Raw genomic sequence first — 23,284 nt, 5'->3', positions numbered from 1 at the left:
ACATTTCCTTTAAATCGCTACTAGTCATAGAGTTCTGCATGGATTGTAACCAAATTTGGCCACAAACATCCTTGGGGGAGGGGGAACAGAACTTGTATAAATTTTGGCTCTGACCCCCCGGGGGCAGGAGGGGCGGTGCCCAATAGGGGAAATAGAGGTAATCCTATAAATCGCTACTTGTCCTAGAGTTCTGAATAGAATGTAACCAAATTTGGCCACATATATCCTTGGGGGAAGGGGAACAGAACTTGTAGAAATTTTGGCTCTGGTCCCCCGGGGGCAGGAGGGGCGGGGCCCAATAGGGGAAATAGAGGTAAATCCTTTTAAATCGCTACTAGTCATAGAGTTCTACATGAATTGTAACCAAATTCAGCCACAAACATCCTTTGGGGAAGGGGAACAGAACTTGTATAAATTTTGGCTCTGACCCCCCGGGGGCAGGAGGGGCGGGGCCCAATAGGGGAAATAGAGGTAAATCCTTTAAATCGCTACTTGTCATAGAGTTCTGAATAGAATGTAACCAAATTTGGCCACAAACATCCTTGGGGGAAGGGGAACAGAACTTGTATAAATTTTGGCTCTGGTCCCCCGGGGGCAGGAGGGGCGGGGCCCAATAGGGGAAATAGAGGTAAATCCTTTAAATCGCTACTAGTCATAGAGTTCTACATGAATTGTAACCAAATTCAGCCACAAACATCCTTTGGGGAAGGGGAACAGAACTTGTATAAATTTTGGCTCTGACCCCCCGGGGGCAGGAGGGGCGGGGCCCAATAGGGGAAATAGAGGTAAATCCTTTAAATCGCTACTTGTCATAGAGTTCTGCATGGATTGTAACCAAATTTGGCCACAAACATCCTTGGGGGAGGGGAAACAGAACTTGTATAAATTTTGGCTCTGACCCCCTGGGGGCAGGAGGGGCGGGGCCCAATAGGGGAAATAGAGGTAAATCCTATAATTCGCTACTTGTCCTAGAGTTCTGCATGGATTGTGACCAAATTTGGCCACAAACATCCTTGGGGGAAGGGGAACAGAACTTGTATAAATTTTGGCTCTGACCCCCCGGGGGCAGGAGGGGCAGGGCTCAATAGGGGAAATAGAGGTAAATCCTTTAAATCCCTACTTGTCATAGAGTTCTGCATGGATTGTAACCAAATTTGGCCACAAACATCCTTGGGGGAAGTGGAACAGAACTTGTATAAATTTTGGCTCTGACCCCCCGGGGGCAGGAGGGGCGGGGCCCAATAGGGGAAATAGAGGTAAATCCTATAAATCGCTACTTGTCCTAGAGTTCTGAATAGAATGTAACCAAATTCAGCCACAAACATCCTTTGGGGAAGAGGAACAGAACTTGCATAAATTTTGGCTCTGGTCCCCCGGGGGCAGGAGGGGCGGGGCCCAATAGGGGAAATAGAGTTAAATCCTTTAAATTCCTACTTGTCATAGAGTTCTGCATGGATTGTAACCAAATTTGGCCACAAACATCCTTGGGGGAAGTGGAACAGAACTTGTATAAATTTTGGCTCTGACCCCCCGGGGGCAGGAGGGACGGGGCCCAATAGGGGAAATAAAGGTAATTCTATAAATCGCTACTTGTCCTAGAGTTCTGCATGGATTGTAACCAAATTTGGCCACAAACATCCTTGGGGGAGGGGAAACAGAACTTGTATAAATTTTGGCTCTGAACCCCAGGGGCAGGAGGGGCAGGGTCAATAAGGGAAATAGAGGTAAATTCTATAATTCGCTACTTGTCCTAGAGTTCTGCATGGATTGTAACCACTTTGGCCACAAACATCCTTGGGGAAGGGGAACAGAACTTGTATAAATTTTGGCTCTGACCCCCCGGGGGCAGGAGGGGCGGGGCCAATAGGGGAAATAGAGGTAAATCCTTTAAATCGCTACTTGTCATAGAGTTCTGCATGGATTGTAACCAAATTTGGCCACAAACATCCTTGGGGGAAGGGGAACAGAACTTGTATAAATTTTGGCTCTGACCCCCCGGGGGCAGGAGGGGCGGGGCCCAATAGGGGAAATAGAGGTAAATCCTTTAAATCCCTACTTGTCATAGAGTTCTGCATGGATTGTAACCAAATTTGGCCACAAACATCCTTGGGGGAAGATGGAACAGAACTTGTATAAATTTTGGCTCTGACCCCCCGGGGCAGGAGGGGCGGGGCCCAATAGGGGAAATAGAGGTAAATCCTATAAATCGCTACTTGTCCTAGAGTTCTGCATGATTGTAACCAAATTCAGCCACAAACATCCTTTGGGAAGGGGAACAGAACTTGTATAAATTTTGGCTCTGGTCCCCCCGGGGGCAGGAGGGGCGGGGCTGATAGGGGAAATAGAGGTAAATCCTTTAAATCCTACTGTCATAGAGTTCTGCATGGATTGTAACCAAATTTGGCCACAAACATCCTTGGGGAGGGGAACAGAGAACTTGTATAAATTTTGGCTCTGACCCCATGGGGGCAGGAGGGGTAGGGCCCACGGGAAATTGGAGGTAAATATTCAAATTCCTTCCAATAGGGGAAAAAGTTTTTATACGTCGATCTCGTCATCACTACAACTATTGCCATATTTAGTAAGTATTTCTTCTATTTGCATATTTTAATAATGGATTATGGTTGTTCTATGATTATAATTAAGATAGGAATATTGTACTGAAGATAACCTTAGGAACAAAATGACTGATATTGTATTCAGATATTGTTATAAACATACTTAAGCAGGATAATACATTTCCATTGATTATATACTAATAGATGCATTGGAATCTTTTTGTAGTTCAGCCAACTTTAGTGAGCGATGTCCTCCAAAATTACGCCTTGACCACCTGGCAGATACAAGTTGATACAATTGACTGCTAATTAGTACAATTATTGTCCATTTGCTTTAATGGTTGCACTTGTAATAAGTGGGGGCCTTTATTCTACTAAAATCACAAACCTGGTGAGTACAAGAGTGGGGCCTTATTCTATCTAAAATTACAGACCTGCGTGAGTACAAGTTGGGGGGCCTGTTCTACCTAAAATCACAGATACCTTATTCTAACCTAAAAATCACAGATCATGGGTGAGTACAAGTGGGCCTTATTCTACCTTACATCACAGATGGTGAGTACAAGTGGGGGCCTTATTCTACCTAAAATCACAAAACATGGTGAGTACAAGTGGGGGCCATATTCACCTCTAAAATCACAGACCTGGTGAGTACAAGTGGGGGCCTTTATTCTATCTAAAATTACAGACCTGGTGAGTAACAAGTCATTCTACCTAAAATCACAGATCCTGGTGAGTACAAGTGGGGGCCTTATTCTACCTAAAATCACAGACATGGTGAGTACAAGTGGGGGCCTTATCTACCTAAAATCACAGATCTGGTGAGTACAAGTGGGGGGCTACTTATTATCTACACATAAAATATTCACACAGACCTGGTGAGTACAAGTGGGGGCCTTATTCTACCTAAAATCACAGATCTGGTGAGTACAAGTGGGGGCCTTATTCTACCTAAAATCACAACCCTGGTGAGTACAAGTGGGGGCCTTATTCTACCTAAAATCACAAAGATGGTGAGTACAAGTGGGGGCCTTATTCTACCTTAAATCACAGACCTGGTGAGTACAAGTGGGGGCCTTATTCTACCTAAAATCACAAACCTGGTGAGTACAAGTGGGGGCCTTATTCTACCTAAAATCACAAACCTGGTGAGTACAAGTGGGGGCCTTATTCTACCTAAAATCACAGACCTGGTGAGTACAAGTGGGGGCCTTATTCTACCTAAAATCACAGACCTGGTGAGTACAAGTGGGGGCCTTATTCTACCTAAAATCACAAACCTGGTGAGTACAAGTGGGGGCCTTATTCTACCTAAATTCACAAAGTTGGTGAGTACAAGTGGGGGCCTTATTCTACCTAAAATCACAAACCTGGTGAGTACAAGTGGGGGCCTTATTCTACCTAAAATCACAAACCTGGTGAGTACAAGTGGGGGCCTTATTCTACCTAAAATCACAGACCTGGTGAGTACAAGTGGGGGCCTTATTCTACCTTAAATCACAGATGGTGAGTACAAGTGGGGGCCTTACTCTACCTAAAATCACAGATCTGGTGAGTACAAGTGGGGGCCTTATTCTACCTAAAATCACAACCCTGGTGAGTACAAGTGGGGGCCTTATTCTACCTAAAATCACAGACCTGGTGAGTACAAGTGGGGGCCTTATTCTACCTAAAATCACAGATCTGGTGAGTACAAGTGGGGGCCTTATTCTACCTAAAATCACAAACCTGGTGAGTACAAGTGGGGGCCTTATTCTACCTAAAATCACAAAGTTGGTTAGTACAAGTGGGGGCCTTATTCTACCTAAAATCACAAACCTGGTGAGTACAAGTGGGGGCCTTATTCTACCTAAAATCACAAACCTGGTGAGTACAAGTGGGGGCCTTATTCTACCTAAAATCACAGACCTGGTGAGTACAAGTGGGGCCTTATTCTACCTAAAATCACAGATCTGGTGAGTACAAGTGGGGGCCTTATTCTACCTAAAATCACAAACCTGGTGAGTACAAGTGGGGGCCTTATTCTACCTAAAATCACAGACTGGTGAGTACAAGTGGGGGCCTTATTCTACCTTAAATCACAGATGGTGAGTACAAGTGGGGGCCTTATTCTACCTAAAATCACAGATCTGGTGAGTACAAGTGGGGGCCTTATTCTACCTAAAATCACAAAGTTGGTGAGTACAAGTGGGGGCCTTATTCTACCTAAAATCACAGACCTGGTGAGTACAAGTGGGGGCCTTATTCTACCTAAAATCACAAAGTTGGTGAGTACAAGTGGGGGCCTTATTCTACCTAAAATCACAAACCTGGTGAGTACAAGTGGGGGCCTTATTCTACCTAAAATCACAGACCTGGTGAGTACAAGTGGGGGCCTTATTCTACCTAAAATCACAGACCTGGTGAGTACAAGTGGGGGCCTTATTCTACCTAAAATCACAGATCTGGTGAGTACAAGTGGGGGCCTTATTCTACCTAAAATCACAGATCTGGTGAGTACAAGTGGGGGCCTTATTCTACCTAAAATCACAATGGTGAGTACAAGTGGGGGCCTTATTCTACCTAAAATCACAAATTGTTGGTTAGTACAAGTGGGGGCCTTATTCTACCTAAAATCACAAACCTGGTGAGTACAAGTGGGGGCCTTATTCTACCTAAAATCACAGACCTGGTGAGTACAAGTGGGGGCCTTATTCTACCTAAAATCACAAACCTGGTGAGTACAAGTGGGGGCCTTATTCTACCTAAAATCACAAAGTTGGTTAGTACAAGTGGGGGCCTTATTCTACCTAAAATCACAAAGTTGGTTAGTACAAGTGGGGGCCTTATTCTACCTAAAATCACAGACCTGGTGAGTACAAGTGGGGGCCTTATTCTACCTGAAATCACAGACCTGATGAGTACAAGTGGGGGCCTTATTCTTTCTAAAATCACAAAGTTGGTAAGTACAAGTGGGGGCCTAATTCTACCTTAATTCACAAACCTCATTTTTAGCTCGCCTATTCGAAGAATAGGGGGAGCTAATGTTGTCACCCCGGCGTAGGCGTTGGCGTCGGCGTTGGCGTCCCATTTCACGTTAGTTTTTGAGCAAGTTTCTGTTTCGTCAATTGTTTAAGCTTAAGTCATCATAAATGTTCATGATTTTATTTTCCTAATGTGTATGGATGCTGAACGTGATAATACAACCAATTTGGGGCCCTTTAGGGGTTTTTTGAGTCTGTTAATTTGTCATATTTCCATGTTAAAGTTTTTGAGCAAGTTTCTATTTTGTCAATGGTTTAAGCATAAGTCATCATAAATGTTTATGATTTTATTTGCCTAATGTGTATGGATGCTGAACATGATAATACAACCAATTTGGGGCCCTTTAGGGGGTATTTGAGTCTGTTAATTTGTCATATTTCAATGTTAAAGTTTTTGAGCAAGTTTCTATTTTGCCTATTGTTTAAGCTTAAGTCATCATAAATGTTTATGATTTTATTTTCCTAATGTGTATGGATGCTGAACGTGATAATACAACCAATTTGGGGCCCTTTAGGGGGTTTTTGAGCCTGTTAATTTGTCATATTTCCATGTTTAAATAGTAAATACTTGAACATCAACTTCTTCTGAATAGGCGAGCTTTGCTGTTCTCCAACAGCTCTTGTTTTACATACAAACATGGTTAAGTGAAATTGTTGCTTATTTGAATATTTCAGGGTGATTATGGCATGCTGCCAATACCACCTGTACATAAATTTAGACTGTAACAAGTTAACATTTGCCAGTGTTACAGATTTTTATTACATAACCTTATTGTTTCAGGTATACAAGAGCCCTGCCTAGCCATGATGCTGAAAATACCAAGTGCTGGGAAACCACAATTATATTTCTGGTGTCTTCTTATCTCTATATGGCTGTGGCATTCTGCTTCTCACGAGGACCACCCTACAGAAAACCCATCTACACTAACAGTATGTACAAAGTCTGAGAAAGTCATCATATTCCAGTGACGATACTGACGATATTTCTTTATGACAGTTCCATACCTGGTCTATATATGACTGATGATATTTCTGTATTAAAGTTCCATACCTGGTCTATATATGACTGATGACATTTCTGTATTGAAGTTCCATACCTGGTCTATATATGACTGATGATATTTCTGTATTAAAGTTCCATACCTGGTCTATATATGACTGATGATATTTCTGTATTACAGTAAATTACAGTTCTATACCTGATCTATACATCACTGACTTATGTTGTTATATTACAGTTCTATACCTGATCTATACATCACTGACTTATGTCGTTATATTACAGTTCTGTACCTGGTCTATACATCACTGACTTATGTCGTTATATTACAGTTCTATACCTGATCTATACATCACTGACTTATGTCGTTATATTACAGTTCTATACCTGATCTATACATCACTGACTTATGTCGTTATATTACAGTTCTATACCTGATCTATACATCACTGACTTATGTTGTTATATTACAGTTCCATACCTGATCTATACATCACTGACTTATTTCGTTATATTACAGTTCTATACCTGATCTATACATCTCTGAATTATGTCGTTATATTACAGTTCTATACCTGGTCTATACATCACTGACTTATGTCGTTATATTACAGTTCCGTACCTGATCTATACATCACTGACTTATGTCGTTATATTACAGTTCTATACCTGGTCTATACATTACTGACTTATGTCGTTATATTACAGTTCTGTACCTGGTCTATACATCACTGAATTATGTCGTTATATTACAGTTCCCTACCTGATCTATACATCACTGACTTATGTCGTTATATTACAGTTCTGTACCTGATCTATACATCACTGACTTATGTCGTTATATTACAGTTCTATACCTGATCTATACATCACTGACTTATGTCGTTATATTACAGTTCTATACCTGATCTATACATCACTGAATTATGTCTGTATATTACAGTTCTATACCTGATCTATACATCACTGACTTATGTCGTTATATTACAGTTCTATACCTGATCTATACATCACTGACTTATGTCGTTATATTACAGTTCTATACCTGATCTATACATCACTGAATTATGTCGTTATATTACAGTTCTATACCTGATCTATACATCACTGAATTATGTCGTTATATTACAGTTCTATACCTGATCTATACATCACTGTCTGTATATTACAGTTCTATACCTGATCTATACATCACTGACTTATGTCGTTATATTACAGTTCTATACCTGATCTATACATCACTGACTTATGTCGTTATATTACAGTTCTATACCTGATCTATACATCACTGAATTATGTCGTATATATTACAGTTCTGTACCTGGTCTATACATCACTGACTTATGTCGTTATATTACAGTTCTATACCTGATCTATACATCACTGACTTATGTCGTTATATTACAGTTCTATACCTGATCTATACATCATTGAATTATGTCTGTATATTACAGTTCTGTGCCTGGTCTATACATCACTGACTTATGTCCTTATATTACAGTTCTGTACCTGGTCTATACATCACTGACTTATGTCGTTATATCACAGTTCCTATACCTGATCTATACATCACTGACTTATGTCGTATATTACAGTTCTATACCTGATCTATACATCACTGAATTATGTCGTTATATTACAGTTCTATACCTGATCTATACATCACTGAATTATGTCGTTATATTACAGTTCTATACCTGATCTATACATCACTGAATTATGTCTGTATATTACAGTTCTATACCTGATCTATACATCACTGACTTATGTCGTTATATTACAGTTCTATACCTGATCTATACATCACTGACTTATGTCGTTATATTACAGTTCTATACCTGATCTATACATCACTGAATTATGTCGTTATATTACAGTTCTGTACCTGATCTATACATCACTGAATTATGTCGTTATATTACAGTTCTATACCTGATCTATACATCACTGACTTATGTCGTTATATTACAGTTCTGTACCTGATCTATACATCACTGAATTATGTCGTTATATTACAGTTCTATACCTGATCTATACATCACTGACTTATGTCGTTATATTACAGTTCTATACCTGATCTATACATCACTGAATTATGTCGTTATATTACAGTTCTATACCTGATCTATACATCACTGACTTATGTCGTTTATATTACAGTTCTATACCTGATCTATACATCACTGAATTATGTCGTTATATTTACAGTTCTATACCTGATCTATACATCACTGACTTATGTCGTTATATTACAGTTCTATACCTGATCTATACATCACTGAATTATGTCGTTATATTACAGTTCTATACCTGATCTATACATCACTGAATTATGTCGTTATATTACAGTTCTATACCTGATCTATACATCACTGAATTATGTCTGTATATTACAGTTCTGTACCTGATCTATACATCACTGACTTTATGTCGTTATATTACAGTTCTTATACCTGATCTATACATCACTGAATTATGTCGTTTATATTACAGTTCCCTACCTGATCTATACATCCACTGAATTATGTCGTTATATTACAGTTCCCTATCACCTGAATCTGGTACATTCACTGATGATTATGATACTTATCTCATACAGTTCTTAATTTCTATGGCGGTTGAGTATACATTTTTTGATGTGTGGAATGTCAAATCTCTTTTTAACAGTTTAAATCTGAATCACTTGATTGGATCCCATGTTTAATTATTTTACAGTTAGTTGACTCTACAATGCTTTGACAGAAGGTGCATGTCAAATCTCACATTATTTTGACATTATGAGCTTCTAATTGAATATACTCTCCTGGAAATACAGCAAGTTACATGAAACAATAATTGATCTTTATTATTACATTTTCATAATGGATCAATACATCACTGAATAGGTGACTTAAAGGCCAATTAAGCTGCATTCCATACCTTTACATAAGAAGAGCACTATTGATATGTTAATTTTATCAGTTGGTTCAATGATATTATTGACATTCCAGCATACTGATTTCATTTATGCTGAGAACATGCACTTCTAAATATGAAAAGATGAAATGTCAGTTACAGCAAGTTTTGGTTAACAAGCCAACATTATTGTTATGTCAATTGGAACCAACCTGATCACCCTGGAGCCACTGATTGCATTCAATAATGAGCAGCAGCATGAAAAAAAGTGGGCTGTGATTGTTATTTTATATCATATTGATATTATGTGTCCACCAGATCATGCCTCTGTGGGGAGAAGGAGCAGTATGATAAAAAGGTGGCTTTCATTTGTTATTTAATATTAATGTGATATTATGTGTCCACCAGATCATGCCCCTGTGGGGAGAAGGAGCAGATGATAAAAGTGGCTTTCATTGTTATTTTATATCATATGATTATTATGTGTCCACCAGATCATGCCTCACTGTGGGAGAAGGAGCAGATGATAAATGTGGACTAGCATTGTTATTTTATATCATTATGATATATTATGTGTCCACCAGATCATGCCTCTGTGGGAGAAGGAAGCAGATGATAAAAGTGGGCTAGCATTGTTATTTTCATATCATATGATATATTATGTGTCCACCAGATCATGCCCGCTGTGGAGAAGGAGCAGATGATAAAAGTGGACTAGCATTGTTATTTTATATCATATGATATTATGTGTCCACCAGATCATGCCTCTGTGGGAGAAGGAGCAGATGATAAAAGTGGGCTTTCATTGTTATTTTTAATTATCATATGATGCCCCCAGTGGGAGAAGGAACAGTGTCCACCCAGATCATGGCCTTATGTGTCCACCAGATCAAGTGTGGGAGCAGATGATAAAAGTGGGCTTTCATTGTTATTTTATATCATATGATATTATGTGTCCACCAGATCATGCCTCTGTGGGAGAAGGAGCAGATGATAAAAGTGGACTAGCATTGTTATTTTATATCATATGATATTATGTGTCCACCAGATCATGCCCCTGTGGGAGAAGGAGCAGATGATAAAAAGTGGGCTTTCATTGTTATTTTATATCATATGATATTATGTGTCCACCAGATCATGCCTCTGTGGGAGAAGGAGCAGATGATAAAAGTGGACTAGCATTGTTATTTTATATCATATGATATTATGTGTCCACCAGATCATGCCCCTGTGGGAGAAGGAGCAGATGATAAAAGTGGGCTTTCATTGTTATTTTATATCATATGATATTATGTGTCCACCAGATCATGCCTCTGTGGGAGAAGGAGCAGATGATAAAAGTGGGCTAGCATTGTTATTTTATATCATATGATATTATGTGTCCACCAGATCATGCCTCTGTGGGAGAAGGAGCAGACGATAAAAGTGGGCTAGCATTGTTATTTTATATCATATGATATTATGTGTCCACCAGATCATGCCCCTGTGGGAGAAGGAGCAGATGATAAAAGTGGGCTTTCATTGTTATTTTATATCATATGATATTATGTGTCCACCAGATCATGCCCCTGTGGGAGAAGGAGCAGATGATAAAAGTGGGCTAGCATTGTTATTTTATATCATATGATATTATGTGTCCACCAGATCATGCCCCTGTGGGAGAAGGAGCAGATGATAAAAGTGGACTAGCATTGTTATTTTATATCATTTATGATATTATGTGTCCACCAGATCATGCCCCTGTGGGAGAAGGAGCAGATGATAAAAGTGGACTAGCATTGTTATTTTATATCATATGATATTATGTGTCCACCAGATCATGCCCCTGTGGGAGAAGGAGCAGATGATTAAAAGTGGACTAGCATTGTTATTTTATATCATATGATATTATGTGTCCACCAGATCATGCCCTGTGGGAGAAGGAGCAGATGATAAAAAGTGGGCTATCATTGTTATTTTTATATCATATGATATTATGTGTCCACCAGATCATGCCTCTGTGGGAGAAGGAGCAGATGATAAAAGTGGACTAGCTATCCATTGTTATTTTATATCAAATATGATATATATGTGTCCACCAGATCATGCCTCTGTGGGAGAAGGAGCAGATGATAAAATCATGTGGGCTTTCATTGTTATTTTATATCATAGAGATATTAATGTGTCCACCAGATCATGCCTCTGTGGGAGAAGGAGCAGATGATAAAAAAAATAATTAAAACAAAAAACAAAATAAAAAGTGGACTAGCAATTGTTATTTTATATTCATATGATATTATGTGTCCACCAGATCATGCCCCTGTGGGAGAAGGAGGCAGACGATAAAAGTGGGCTAGCATTGTTATTTTATAATCATATGATATTATGTGTCCACCAGATCATGCCTCTGTGGGAGAAGGAGCAGATGATAAAAGTGGACTAGCATTGTTATTTTATGATCATATGATATTATGTGTCCAACCAGATCATGCCTCTGTGGGAGAAGGAGCAGATGATAAAAGTGGGTCTAGCATTGTTATTTTATATCATATGATAATTATTGTGGTCCACGCAGATCATGCCTCTGTGGGAGAAGGAGCAGATGATAAAAGTGGACTAGCATTGTTATTTTATATCATATGATATTATGTGTCCCACCAGATCATGCCTCTGTGGGAGAAAGGAGCAGATGATAAAAGTGGACTAGCATTGTTATTTTATATCATATGATATGTATGTGTCCACCAGATCATGCCTCTGTGGGGTCCAGAGAAGGAGCAGATGATAAAAGTGGTGGATACTACAGCATTGTTATTGTTATTATCATATGATATTATTGATGTCCCAACCAGATCATGCCTCTGTGGGCGAGAGGAAGCAGATGATAAAGTGGGCTTTCATTGTTATTAGCTCAACTGGTGCGAAGGACCGGAGGTGATTGAGCTTATGGGATACCGCAGCGTCCGGCATCTGGCAGTCCGGCGTCCGCGGGGTGTAGAGTCCGTCAACAATCGACTTCTTCTCCATAACTAATGGTCGGATTTCAACAAAATTTGACTTGGTAGCATCCTTATGGGCTACTACTATAAATTGTACAAATGATGGGGTGACCCCCCTAAGGGGCCTGAGGGGGCGGGACCAAAAGGGGTCAATTTTGGCCTATTTCCATATAAACAACTTCTTCTCTGAAAACCAAGCATGGGATAGCACCCATTAATGCTTATGGTAGCATCCTTATAGGGTGGGGATTCAAAATTGTACAAATTTGACCCGGGGGGCATGATATCATAATTTCTATATAAACGATATTATGTGTCCACACAACTGAGATCATTGATGGGGGTCCCCTGTGGTCCAGAAGGACCAGGTGATTTCCGGCTGCTGCTGGCTTGGTGTTTCCAGCTACACCCACCTTGTCTTGTGTTGGACCCCAAGCAGAGGTAAACATCAGACACATACATGGACATAGGATTTAGAGTATCCCTATGGGAATTTAAAATAGAACTTGTCCCCTTTCCTGTAGTCTGACCAAACAAACAGGGGTCCAATATTATTAGCTAGGTCTATTCTGTCTTAAAAAGACCAATGGATAGTGTTCATATTATACAGGTAATATTCATATCAAGTTACAATTCAAAATTTTTCAAATAACTTACTCCAAAGAAGCCCAAAGAGAAGTAGATATTGCTCAATAATGACATATTGACCAGTAGCTTTTCTACAGGCTTTTTGATTCAAAATTGTTCAACTTGTGGGTTCATTAAATAAATCTCCTAAACTTAAAACACATTGCCATAGTTTGATTTTTTATTTGTATCCATAGTAGTGCCTTCATATCAAACTTGTCCAGACAGCTGAATTCTTATTTAGGTGTATTATTCATTCTGGTCTTGAATATGTCTAGGTGTATTGTTGATTCTGGTCTTGAATATGTCTAGGTGTATTGTTCATTCTGATCTTGAATATGTCTAGATGTATTGTTCATTCTGGTCTTGAATATGTCTAGATGTATTGTTCATTCTGGTCTTGAATATGTCTAGATGTATTGTTCATTCTGGTCTTGAATATGTTTAGGTGTATTGTTAATTCTGATCTTAAATATGTCTAGGTGTATTGTTCATTCTGATCTTAAATATGTCTAGGTGTATTGTTCATTCTAATCTTGAATATGTCTAGATGTATTGTTCATTCTGGTCTTGAATATGTCTAGGTGTATTGTTCATTCTGGTCTTGAATATGTCTAGGTGTATTGTTGATTCTGGTGTTGAATATGTCTAGATGTATTGTTCATTGTGATCTTGAATATGTCTAGATGTATTGTTCATTCTGGTCTTGAATATGTTTAGGTGTATTGTTAATTCTGATCTTAAATATGTCTGGGTGTATTGTTCATTCTGGTGTTGAATATATCTAGGTGTATTATTCATTCTGGTCTTGAATATGTCTAGGTGTATTGTTCATTCTGATCTTGAATATGTCTAGGTGTATTGTTGATTCTGGTGTTGAATATGTCTAGGTGTATTATTCATTCTGGTCTTGATATGTCTAGGTGTATTGTTGATTCTGGTGTTGTTGTATTATTCTGGTCTTGAATATGTCTAGGTGTATTGTTCATTCTGGTGTCTTGAATATGTCTAGGTGTATTGTTGATTCTAATCTTGAATATGTCTAGATGTATTGTTCATTCTGGTCTTGAATATGTCTAGATGTATTGTTCATTCTGGTCTTGAATATATCTAGGTGTATTGTTCATTCTGATCTTGAATATGTCTAGGTGTATTGTTCATTCTGATCTTGAATATGTCTAGGTGTATTGTTCATTCTGGTCTTGAATATGTCTAGGTGTATTGTTCATTCTGATCTTGAATATGTCTAGGTGTATTGTTCATTCTGGTCTTGAATATGTCTAGGTGTATTGTTCATTCTGATCTTGAATATATCTAGGTGTATTGTTCATTCTGATCTTGAATATATCTAGGTGTATTGTTCATTCTCATCTTGAATATATCTAGATGTATTGTTCATTCTGATCTTGAATATGTCTAGTATGTATTGTTCATTTCTGGTCTTGAATATGTTTAGGTGTATTGTTGATTCTGATCTTGAATATATCTAGGTGTATTGTTCATTCTGATCTTGAATATATCTAGATGTATTGTTCATTCTGATCTTGAATATGTCTAGATGTATTGTTCATTCTGGTCTTGAATATATCTAGGTGTATTGTTTATTTGATCTTAAATATGTCTAGGTGTATTGTTCATTCTGGTCTTGAATATGTCTAGGTGTATTGTTGATTCTGATCTTGAATATATCTAGGTGTATTGTTCATTCTGATCTTGAATATATCTAGATGTATTGTTCATTCTGATCTTGAATATGTCTAGATGTATTGTTCATTCTGGTCTTGATATATGTTTAGGTGTATTGTTTATTCTGATCTTAAATATGTCTAGGTGTATTGTTCATTCTGGTCTTGAATATGTCTAGATGTATTGTTCATTCTGATCTTGAATATATCTAGGTGTATTGTTCATTCTGATCTTGAATATATCTAGGTGTATTGTTCATTCTGGTGTTGATATGTCTGGGTGAATTGCTCATTCTGAACTTAAATATGTCTGAGTGTATTGCTCATTCTGGTCTTGAATATGTCTGGGTGAATTGCTCATTCTGAACTTGAATATGTCTAGGTGTATTGCTCATTCTGGTCTTGAATATGTCTAGGTGTATTGTTCATTCTGAACTTGAATATGTCTGGGTGTATTGCTCATTCTGGTCTTGAATATGTCTGGGTGAATTGCTCATTCTGGTCTTGAATATGTCTAGGTGTATTGTTCATTCTGATCTTGAATATGTTTAGATGTATTGTTCATTCTGGTCTTGAATATGTTTAGGTGTATTGTTAATTCTGATCTTAAATATGTCTAGGTGTATTGTTCATTCTGGTGTTGAATATTGTCTGGATGAATTGCTCATTCTGAACTTGAATATGTCTAGGTGTATTGTTCATTCTGGTCATGAATATGTCTAGGTGAATTGCTCATTCTGAACTTGAATATGTCTAGGTGTATTGTTCATTTTGGTCTTGAATATGTCTAGGTTTATTGTTTATTCTGGGCTTGAATATGTCTAGGTAAATTGCTCATTCTGAACTTAAATATGTCTGAGTGTATTGCTCATTCTGGTCTTGAATATGTCTGGGTGAATTGCTCATTCTGAACTTGAATATGTCTAGGTGTATTGCTCATTCTGGTCTTGAATATGTCTGGTGTATTGTTCATTCTGAACTTGAATATGTCTGGGTGTATTGCTCATTCTGGTCTTGAATATGTCTGGGTGAAGAATTGCTCATTCTGGTCTTGAATATGTCTAGGTGTATTGTTCATTCTGGTCTTGAATATGTCTGGGTGAATTGCTCATTCTGATTCTGAACTTGAATATGTCTGGGTGAATTGCTCATTCTGAACTTGAATATGTCTGGGTGAATTGCTCATTCTGGTCTTGAATATGTCTGGGTGAATTGTTCATTCTGGTCTTGAATATATCTAGGTGTATTGTTCATTCTGATCTTGAATGTGTCTAGGTGTATTGTTCATTCTGATCTTGAATATATCTAGGTGTATTGTTCATTCTAGTCTTGAATATGTCTAGGTGTATTGTTCATTCTGATCTTGAATATGTCTAGATGTATTGTTTATTCTGATCTTGAATATGTCTAGGTGTATTGTTCATTCTGATCTTGAATGTGTCTAGGTGTATTACTCATTCTGAACTTGAATATGTCTTAATTCATCAGTTATCTTAATTTACAGTACATATTAACAGCAACCAAGTGTGTGAAAAAGAATAAAAGCTTCCTGCAAAAAGAGACAAAAACTGGCAATACATATAAACACATACTTGGTGAGATGATGATGACTGACTGGCCACCTGTCAGTGAAGCGTCTGGGAATATAAGGCCTGGGGACCAAACAGGGGAATTACCTGGACGAGCTGGGGACCAGGCAGAGAAACTGGCTTCATATAACGAGATTCAACATGAGAATGAAGAAGAAGAAAGTAGGATGCTCATTAATTAATGTTGACTCTGTAATATCTATGTAACACAGATCAAGCTTTTGTAGTCTGAAGAAGTACAACTTTGCTGATTTGTTACCATATTGATAAACTCTGACAACCCTTTATTCGTTAATGTTATTTATGCTTAGTTCTACTAGGTCTTTTAAATAATATATTGTTATTTAAAGTGAATAGTCGGGCAAAGAAAACCAGTCTAAATGCGTTCATTGGCCTTCCAAAAGTTCTCACATATTAATATGACGGTCAAGTTCTGCTTAGTTTCCCAGTTCTGACCATTAAAGTAAAGAAAATTTGAAAGCATTGAAAGCGAGGTTGCGTGGAAATGTAACCCCGGACATAGTGAGCCGGGAGGACGTTTTAGAATTCCCAAACTTTAAATCAATTTCTTCGTACGCAGACAGATTTTGACGAGATATTTTATTTTTCCATTTCATAAGAAATTATACTGGATACATTCACACCATTATTACCGACTTTAGCCATCCTTGCCCGACTGTTCACTTTAACCCTTAAAACATAACCTTGGAGACCTAGCTGACATATATTTAGGGCTTAGTATGTAAATATGATTTCATCATGATAATTGTACTTTTTTTGCCATTCATTTCATCTTATTATGTGTTTATAATATTTGAAGGATGTATGAATGTTTGATGAGACTGTGATTTGTCCTTTGACAGTTCCTTGGTTGATTTTTATCACACAAGATTTGTGCTATCAATAGTTTGGAACAATATATTACCATTTGATTTTAACTATATTTCATAATATTCTAAATTTTAATGCGATGATATACGGTAGATATTATCTCTCAGATGAACATCATATTGCCCTCTTGTGCAACTAGGCAGACATGTGCCTGACAAATTTTATAGGCTGAAATATTAAAATATCACTGAATACTTTACATGAGGCTGAAATATTGCAATTATATCACTGAATACTCTACATGAGGCTGAAATCTTTTATCAAAAACATAATAGTCAATCAGCATCCGATAGGAATAAATGTTAAAAATATATTTATTTTAAAAAAAAAATAATGTATTAGTTACTAACAACTATTTTCTTTTGAGAGTAGTTTTCAATCTGTTATGAGTTGCTAATATGTGTGTAATGTTTGTTTACCAGGTGAACTTTAGTGTGTAATGGTGGTAAGTAATGTTAAAAGCTCCATGGTGCTGCTATCTATACAGGAGTCTAACATCTAACAAATGCTTCTGATAATTTAGATAGGCAAATCATCTGTTTATCATCTTCAACTCTCATTTAGTGAAACCTGAGTATTTATCACTTTCTGGAGTATAAACCACAACTTTTTTACCTGGAAATTGGGAATGCAGCTTATACCCTGGTGCGGCATGTATGTGGACAATAACTAAATTCAGATAATGATTTGAGATGAAAATAGAATTATTTAAGTCACATCAAGCTTGTAACACTTTAACAACATTCAATACTAATGAGGTTGTTTTTAGGTCACCTGAGACGAAGTCTCAAGTGACCTATTCTAATCGCCTTTTGTCCGTCGTCGTGCGTCGTATGTCCGTAAACAATTTACATTTTCGACTTCTTCTCCAAAACTGCTGAAGCAATTTCAATGAAATTTTGCACAAACCTTCTAAGGCATAAGGCCAATCAAAATTGTGAATTATATGGTCCACACACCGCAGGGAGCTATGGGAGGGGCCAAAAGGGGTAAAATTGACTCAAATTTCAAAAATTTACAAAAATTGTGAATTATATGACCCTGGGGTCTCAGGTTTCCCCCTGGGGAGGGGGTTAAGTTTACTATGGTTTATATATGGAAAACACATTTTTGAGTATTATTTGATCATTTGTAATAGGAAATGAGTCAAATATTGTCAGAATTATCAGTATGAGATGGCCATTGAATCATTCCTATTAACCAATTTTCCATGACTGTCCTCCAGGGGCCTTAGGGGCGGGGTCAAAAGGGGTCAAATATGCCAATAACTTCAAAAATCTTCTTCTGAAATTCTAGAAATGGTAGAATCATATACTCTTCATAGATGAAAAGGTCTTGAGGTCTTTTACAAAAATTGTGAATTATATGACCCTGGGGTCACGCGTTTCCCCTGGGAAGGGGGTAAGTTTAGTATAGTTTATATAGGGAAAACACATTTATGAGCATTTTTTGCTCAATTTTCATAGGAAATGAGTCAAACTTGTTTAGAATTATTAGCCTGAGATAACATTTTAATATCATAACTATATAGGTCCTGGTCAACCCCCTCGGGGCAGAGGGGCGGGGCCAAAAGGGGCAAATAGGCTAAAACTTTAAAAATCTTCTTCTTAAATACTGGAAATGGTAGAATCAAATACTCTTCATAGATGGACAGGTCTTAAGGTGTTTTATGAAAATTGTGAATTATATGACCCTGGGGTCTCAGTTTCCCCCTGGGGAGGGGGTCAAGTTTACTATAGTTTATATAGGGAAAACACATTTATGAGCATTTTTTGCTCAATTTTCATAGGAATTGAGTCAAACTTGTTTAGAATTATAAGCCTGAGATAACATTTAATATTATATCTATATTGGTCCTGGTCAACCCCATCGGGGCAGAGGGGCGGGGCAAAAGGGGCAAATAGGCTAAAACTTTAAAAATCTTCTTCTTAAATACTGGAAATGGTAGAATCAAATACTTTCATAGATGGACAGGTCTTGAGGTGTTTTATGAAAATTGTGAATTATATGACCCTGGGGTCTCAAGGGGTCAAGTTTACTATAGTTTATATAGGGAAAACACATTTATGAGCATTTTTTGCTCAATTTTCATAGGAATTGAGTCAAACTTGTTTAGAATTATAAGCCTGAGATAACATTTAATATTATATCTATATTGGTCCTGGTCAACCCCATGGGGCAGAGGGGCGGGGCAAATAGGCTAAAACTTTAAAAATCTTCTTCTTAAATACTTGAAATGGTAGAATCAATACTCGTCATAGATGGACAGTCTAAAGGTGTGGACCCTTGGGTCTCAGGTTTCCACCTGGGGAAGGGGTTAAGTTTACTGTAGTTTATAAAGGAAAAACACATTTTGAGCATTATTTAGTCATTATAATAGGAAATTAGTCAGTTGTAGTCAGAATTATCCCTATGTGATGGCCATTGAATCTTATTACCAAATTTTCCATGACTGATCCCCAGGGGCCTTAGGGGCGTGGCCAAAACGGGTCAAATAGGCTAAAACTTCAAAAATCTTCTTCTGAAATTCTGGAACTGGTAGAATCAAAAACTCTGCATAGATGGAAAGGTCTTAAAGTCCTTTACAAAAATTGTGAGTAATATGACCCAGGGGTCTCATGTTTCCCTCTGGGGAGGGGGTCAAGTTTACTTTAGTTTATATAGGAAAAACACATTTATGAACATTATTTGCCTATTTTTCATAGGAAATTAGTCAAACTGGGTTAGATTTAATAGTCTGAAATAGCATTTTAACATCCATATATATATCCATATTGGTCATGGCCAACCCCCAGGGGCCAGAGGGGCGGTGCTAAAAGGGGTCAAAATGGTAATTTCAAAAATCTTCTTTTTAAATTCACAGATTTGATGGAACCAGATACTCTTGATATATTGGAAGGTCTTAAGGCCTTTTACAAAAAATTGTGAATTTCATGGCCCTTGGATCTCAGATTTTCCCCTGGGGAGGGGGTCAAATTTACTATAGTTTTTATAGGACAACACATTTATGAACATTATTTGCTTAGTTTTCATAGGAAATTAGTCAATCTGGGTTAGAATTATTAGCCTGAGATAGCATTTTAACATCATATTCATATTGGTCCTGGCCGACTCCCAGGGGCCAGAGGGGTGGGGCCAAAGGGGGTAAAAATGGATAACATTTCAAAAATATTTCTTCTGAATCACAGATTTGATGGAACCAAATAATCTTCATAGATTAAAAAGTCAAATTTATAAAATCACTGACTGACTTCAAGGGCCTGATGGGCAAATATGTAGTGTTTATATGCATGTCTTTGTTTCATTCTGTATCTGAACTCAGGTGACCGTTAAGGCCCATGGGCCTCTTGTTTTCTTCACACAATTTCTTGAATTTTTTCATAGCTGCAAAATGCAAGGCGATTCTCATAGTACAGTATCGATATGCTGCTATTTTCTTTTCTTTTTTTGCATTGGGACAAGAGAAAAATGCAGTAAAATAGAACATACCATTACATGTAGTTTGACATTCCAATGTGTATAGTCATTAACATCTATGTGAAAAGTGTGCTATGACATTCCAATGTGTAATCAGAATATTTTTGTAACTATTGATATGGATTCTGTGCCAAAAGCTGTGCAGTGAATTATGCAATTCTTGTATCTAAATCTTCTACTTTTTACATTGTTTTAGAACTAAAGGTTTGTTTTCTGTCCAAATTTTTATTTCTTGGCCAAAAAAACCACAATATTTTTTTACATGGATTGTAATAAATTACCTTAGTTCTTTATGTGATTTTTATAGGCTTCCTTGTCAGGCCTAGTACTGCATAATGTCACAGTAAGAGCATGATTTCCTTTCTCTCTCTACATGTACCAGATCATTATAAACAAGTGGCCCTGATTTCTCAAAACAAACTTGAGTCAAAAACTGACTTAAGTCGTAATTTTTCATACAAGTTACATACGGAGAAAAACTTAAGTTTTGACTTAAGTCTGGACTTTTGTTTCGAGAAATCAGGCCCTGGTTTCAATAATCAAATTCTTTTAATTGAAACATTCAGACAAATACTCCTATTTATCAATATATTTACATCTCAGGATCATTGTATACATGCTATAAAACTAATATGGTTACATACTATAAAATTAATATACTATAAAATTAATATGGTTACATACTACAAAATTGATATGGTTACATAGTATAAAATTAATATGGTTACATACTATAAAATAAATATGGTAACATACTATAAAATTGATATGGTTACATACTATAAAATTAACATGGTTACATACTATAAAATTAATATGGTTACATACTACAAAATTAATATGGTTACATACTATAAAATTAATATGGTTACATACTATAAAATTGATATGGTTACATACTATAAAATTAACATGGTTACATACTATAAAATTAATATGGTTACCTACTATAAAATTGATATGGTTACATACTATAAAATTAACATGGTTACATACTATAAAATTAATATGGTTACATACTATAAAATTGATATGGTTACATACTATAAAATTAATATGGTTACATACTATAAAATTAATATGGTTACATACTATAAAATTGATATGGTTACATACTATAAAATTGATATGGTTACATACTATAAAATTGTTATAGTTACATACTATAAAATTAATATGGTTACATACTATAAAATTAATATGGTTACATACTACAAAATTGATATGGTTACCTACTAAAAATTAATATGGTTACATACTATAAAATTAACATGGTTACATACTATAAAATTAATATGGTTACATACTATAAAATTAACATGGTAACATAGTATAAAATTAATATGGTTACATACTATAAAATTAATATGGTTACATAGTATAAAATTAATATGGTTACATACTATAAAATTAATATGGTTACCTACTATAAAATTAATATGGTAACATACTATAAAATTGATATGGTTACCTACTATAAAATTAAAATGGTTACATTCTATAAATTATAATGAGTTAACCACATTAATTATATATACCGTAGTTAACTCATCAATTATCACTAGTTATCATACTATACAGATCATCGTTAACGCATCAATTATCACTAGTTATCATACTATACAGATCATCGTTAACGCATCAATTATCACTAGTTATCATGCTATACAGATCATCGTTACCTCATCAATTATCACTAGTTATCATACTATACAGATCATCATTAACTCATCAATTATCACTCGTTATCATACTACCAGATCATCGTTAACTCATCAATTATCACTAGTTATCATGCTATACAGATCATCGTTAACTCATCAATTATCACTAGTTATCATGCTATACAGATCATCGTTAACTCATCAATTATCACAAGTTATCATGCTATACAGATCATCGTTAACATCAATTATCACTAGCTTACAGATCATCGTTAACATCATACAGTTTGATCATCGTTAACTCATCAATTGTCACTAGTTATGCATACTATACAGGTCATCGTTAACTCATCAATTATCACTAGTTATCATGCTATACAGATCATCGTTAACTCATCAATTATCACTAGTTATCATGCTATACAGATCATCGTTAACTCATCAATTATCACTAGTTATCATGCTATACAGATCATCGTTAACATCAATTATCACTAGTTATCATACTATACAGATCATCGTTAACTCATCAATTATCACTCGTTATCATGCTATACAGATCATCGTTAACTCATCAATTATCACTCGTTGGCATACTATACAGATCATCATTAAACTCATCAATTATCACTAGTTATCATGCTATACAGATCATCGTTAACATCAATTATCACTAGTTATCATACTATACAGGTCATCGTTAACACATCAATTATCACTGGTTATCATACTATACAGATCATCATTAACTCATCAATTATCACTAGTTATCATACTATACAGATCATCGTTAACTCATCAATTATCACTGGTTATCATACTATACAGATCATCATTAACTCATCAATTATCACTCGTTGTCATACTATACAGATCATCGTTAACGCATCAATTATC

At 36.5% G+C, this 23,284-nt stretch overlaps 1 protein-coding gene across 1 annotated transcript in view; it reads left to right on the top strand.

The window, feature by feature from the left end:
* LOC138308548 (polyamine-transporting ATPase 13A3-like) overlaps positions 1-17,661 on the top strand; it is a 55,980-nt gene extending 38,319 nt beyond the window's left edge. The window contains exons 24-33 of the mRNA XM_069249587.1: positions 3,066-3,159; positions 5,235-5,274; positions 6,363-6,511; positions 7,337-7,371; positions 10,315-10,390; positions 10,866-10,901; positions 11,379-11,414; positions 11,854-11,976; positions 12,308-12,389; positions 16,255-17,661. Coding sequence (XP_069105688.1) covers positions 3,066-3,159; positions 5,235-5,274; positions 6,363-6,511; positions 7,337-7,371; positions 10,315-10,390; positions 10,866-10,901; positions 11,379-11,414; positions 11,854-11,976; positions 12,308-12,389; positions 16,255-16,537 — 954 coding nt within the window. The 3' untranslated portion in view covers positions 16,538-17,661. The remainder of the gene's footprint in view (positions 1-3,065; positions 3,160-5,234; positions 5,275-6,362; positions 6,512-7,336; positions 7,372-10,314; positions 10,391-10,865; positions 10,902-11,378; positions 11,415-11,853; positions 11,977-12,307; positions 12,390-16,254) is intronic.
* Positions 17,662-23,284: the final 5,623 nt, after the last annotated feature.

The sequence above is a fragment of the Argopecten irradians genome, chromosome 1, assembly GCF_041381155.1.
Source record: "Argopecten irradians isolate NY chromosome 1, Ai_NY, whole genome shotgun sequence".
NCBI lineage: Eukaryota > Metazoa > Mollusca > Bivalvia > Pectinida > Pectinidae > Argopecten > Argopecten irradians.
This window is presented reverse-complemented; position numbering and strand designations above follow the sequence as displayed.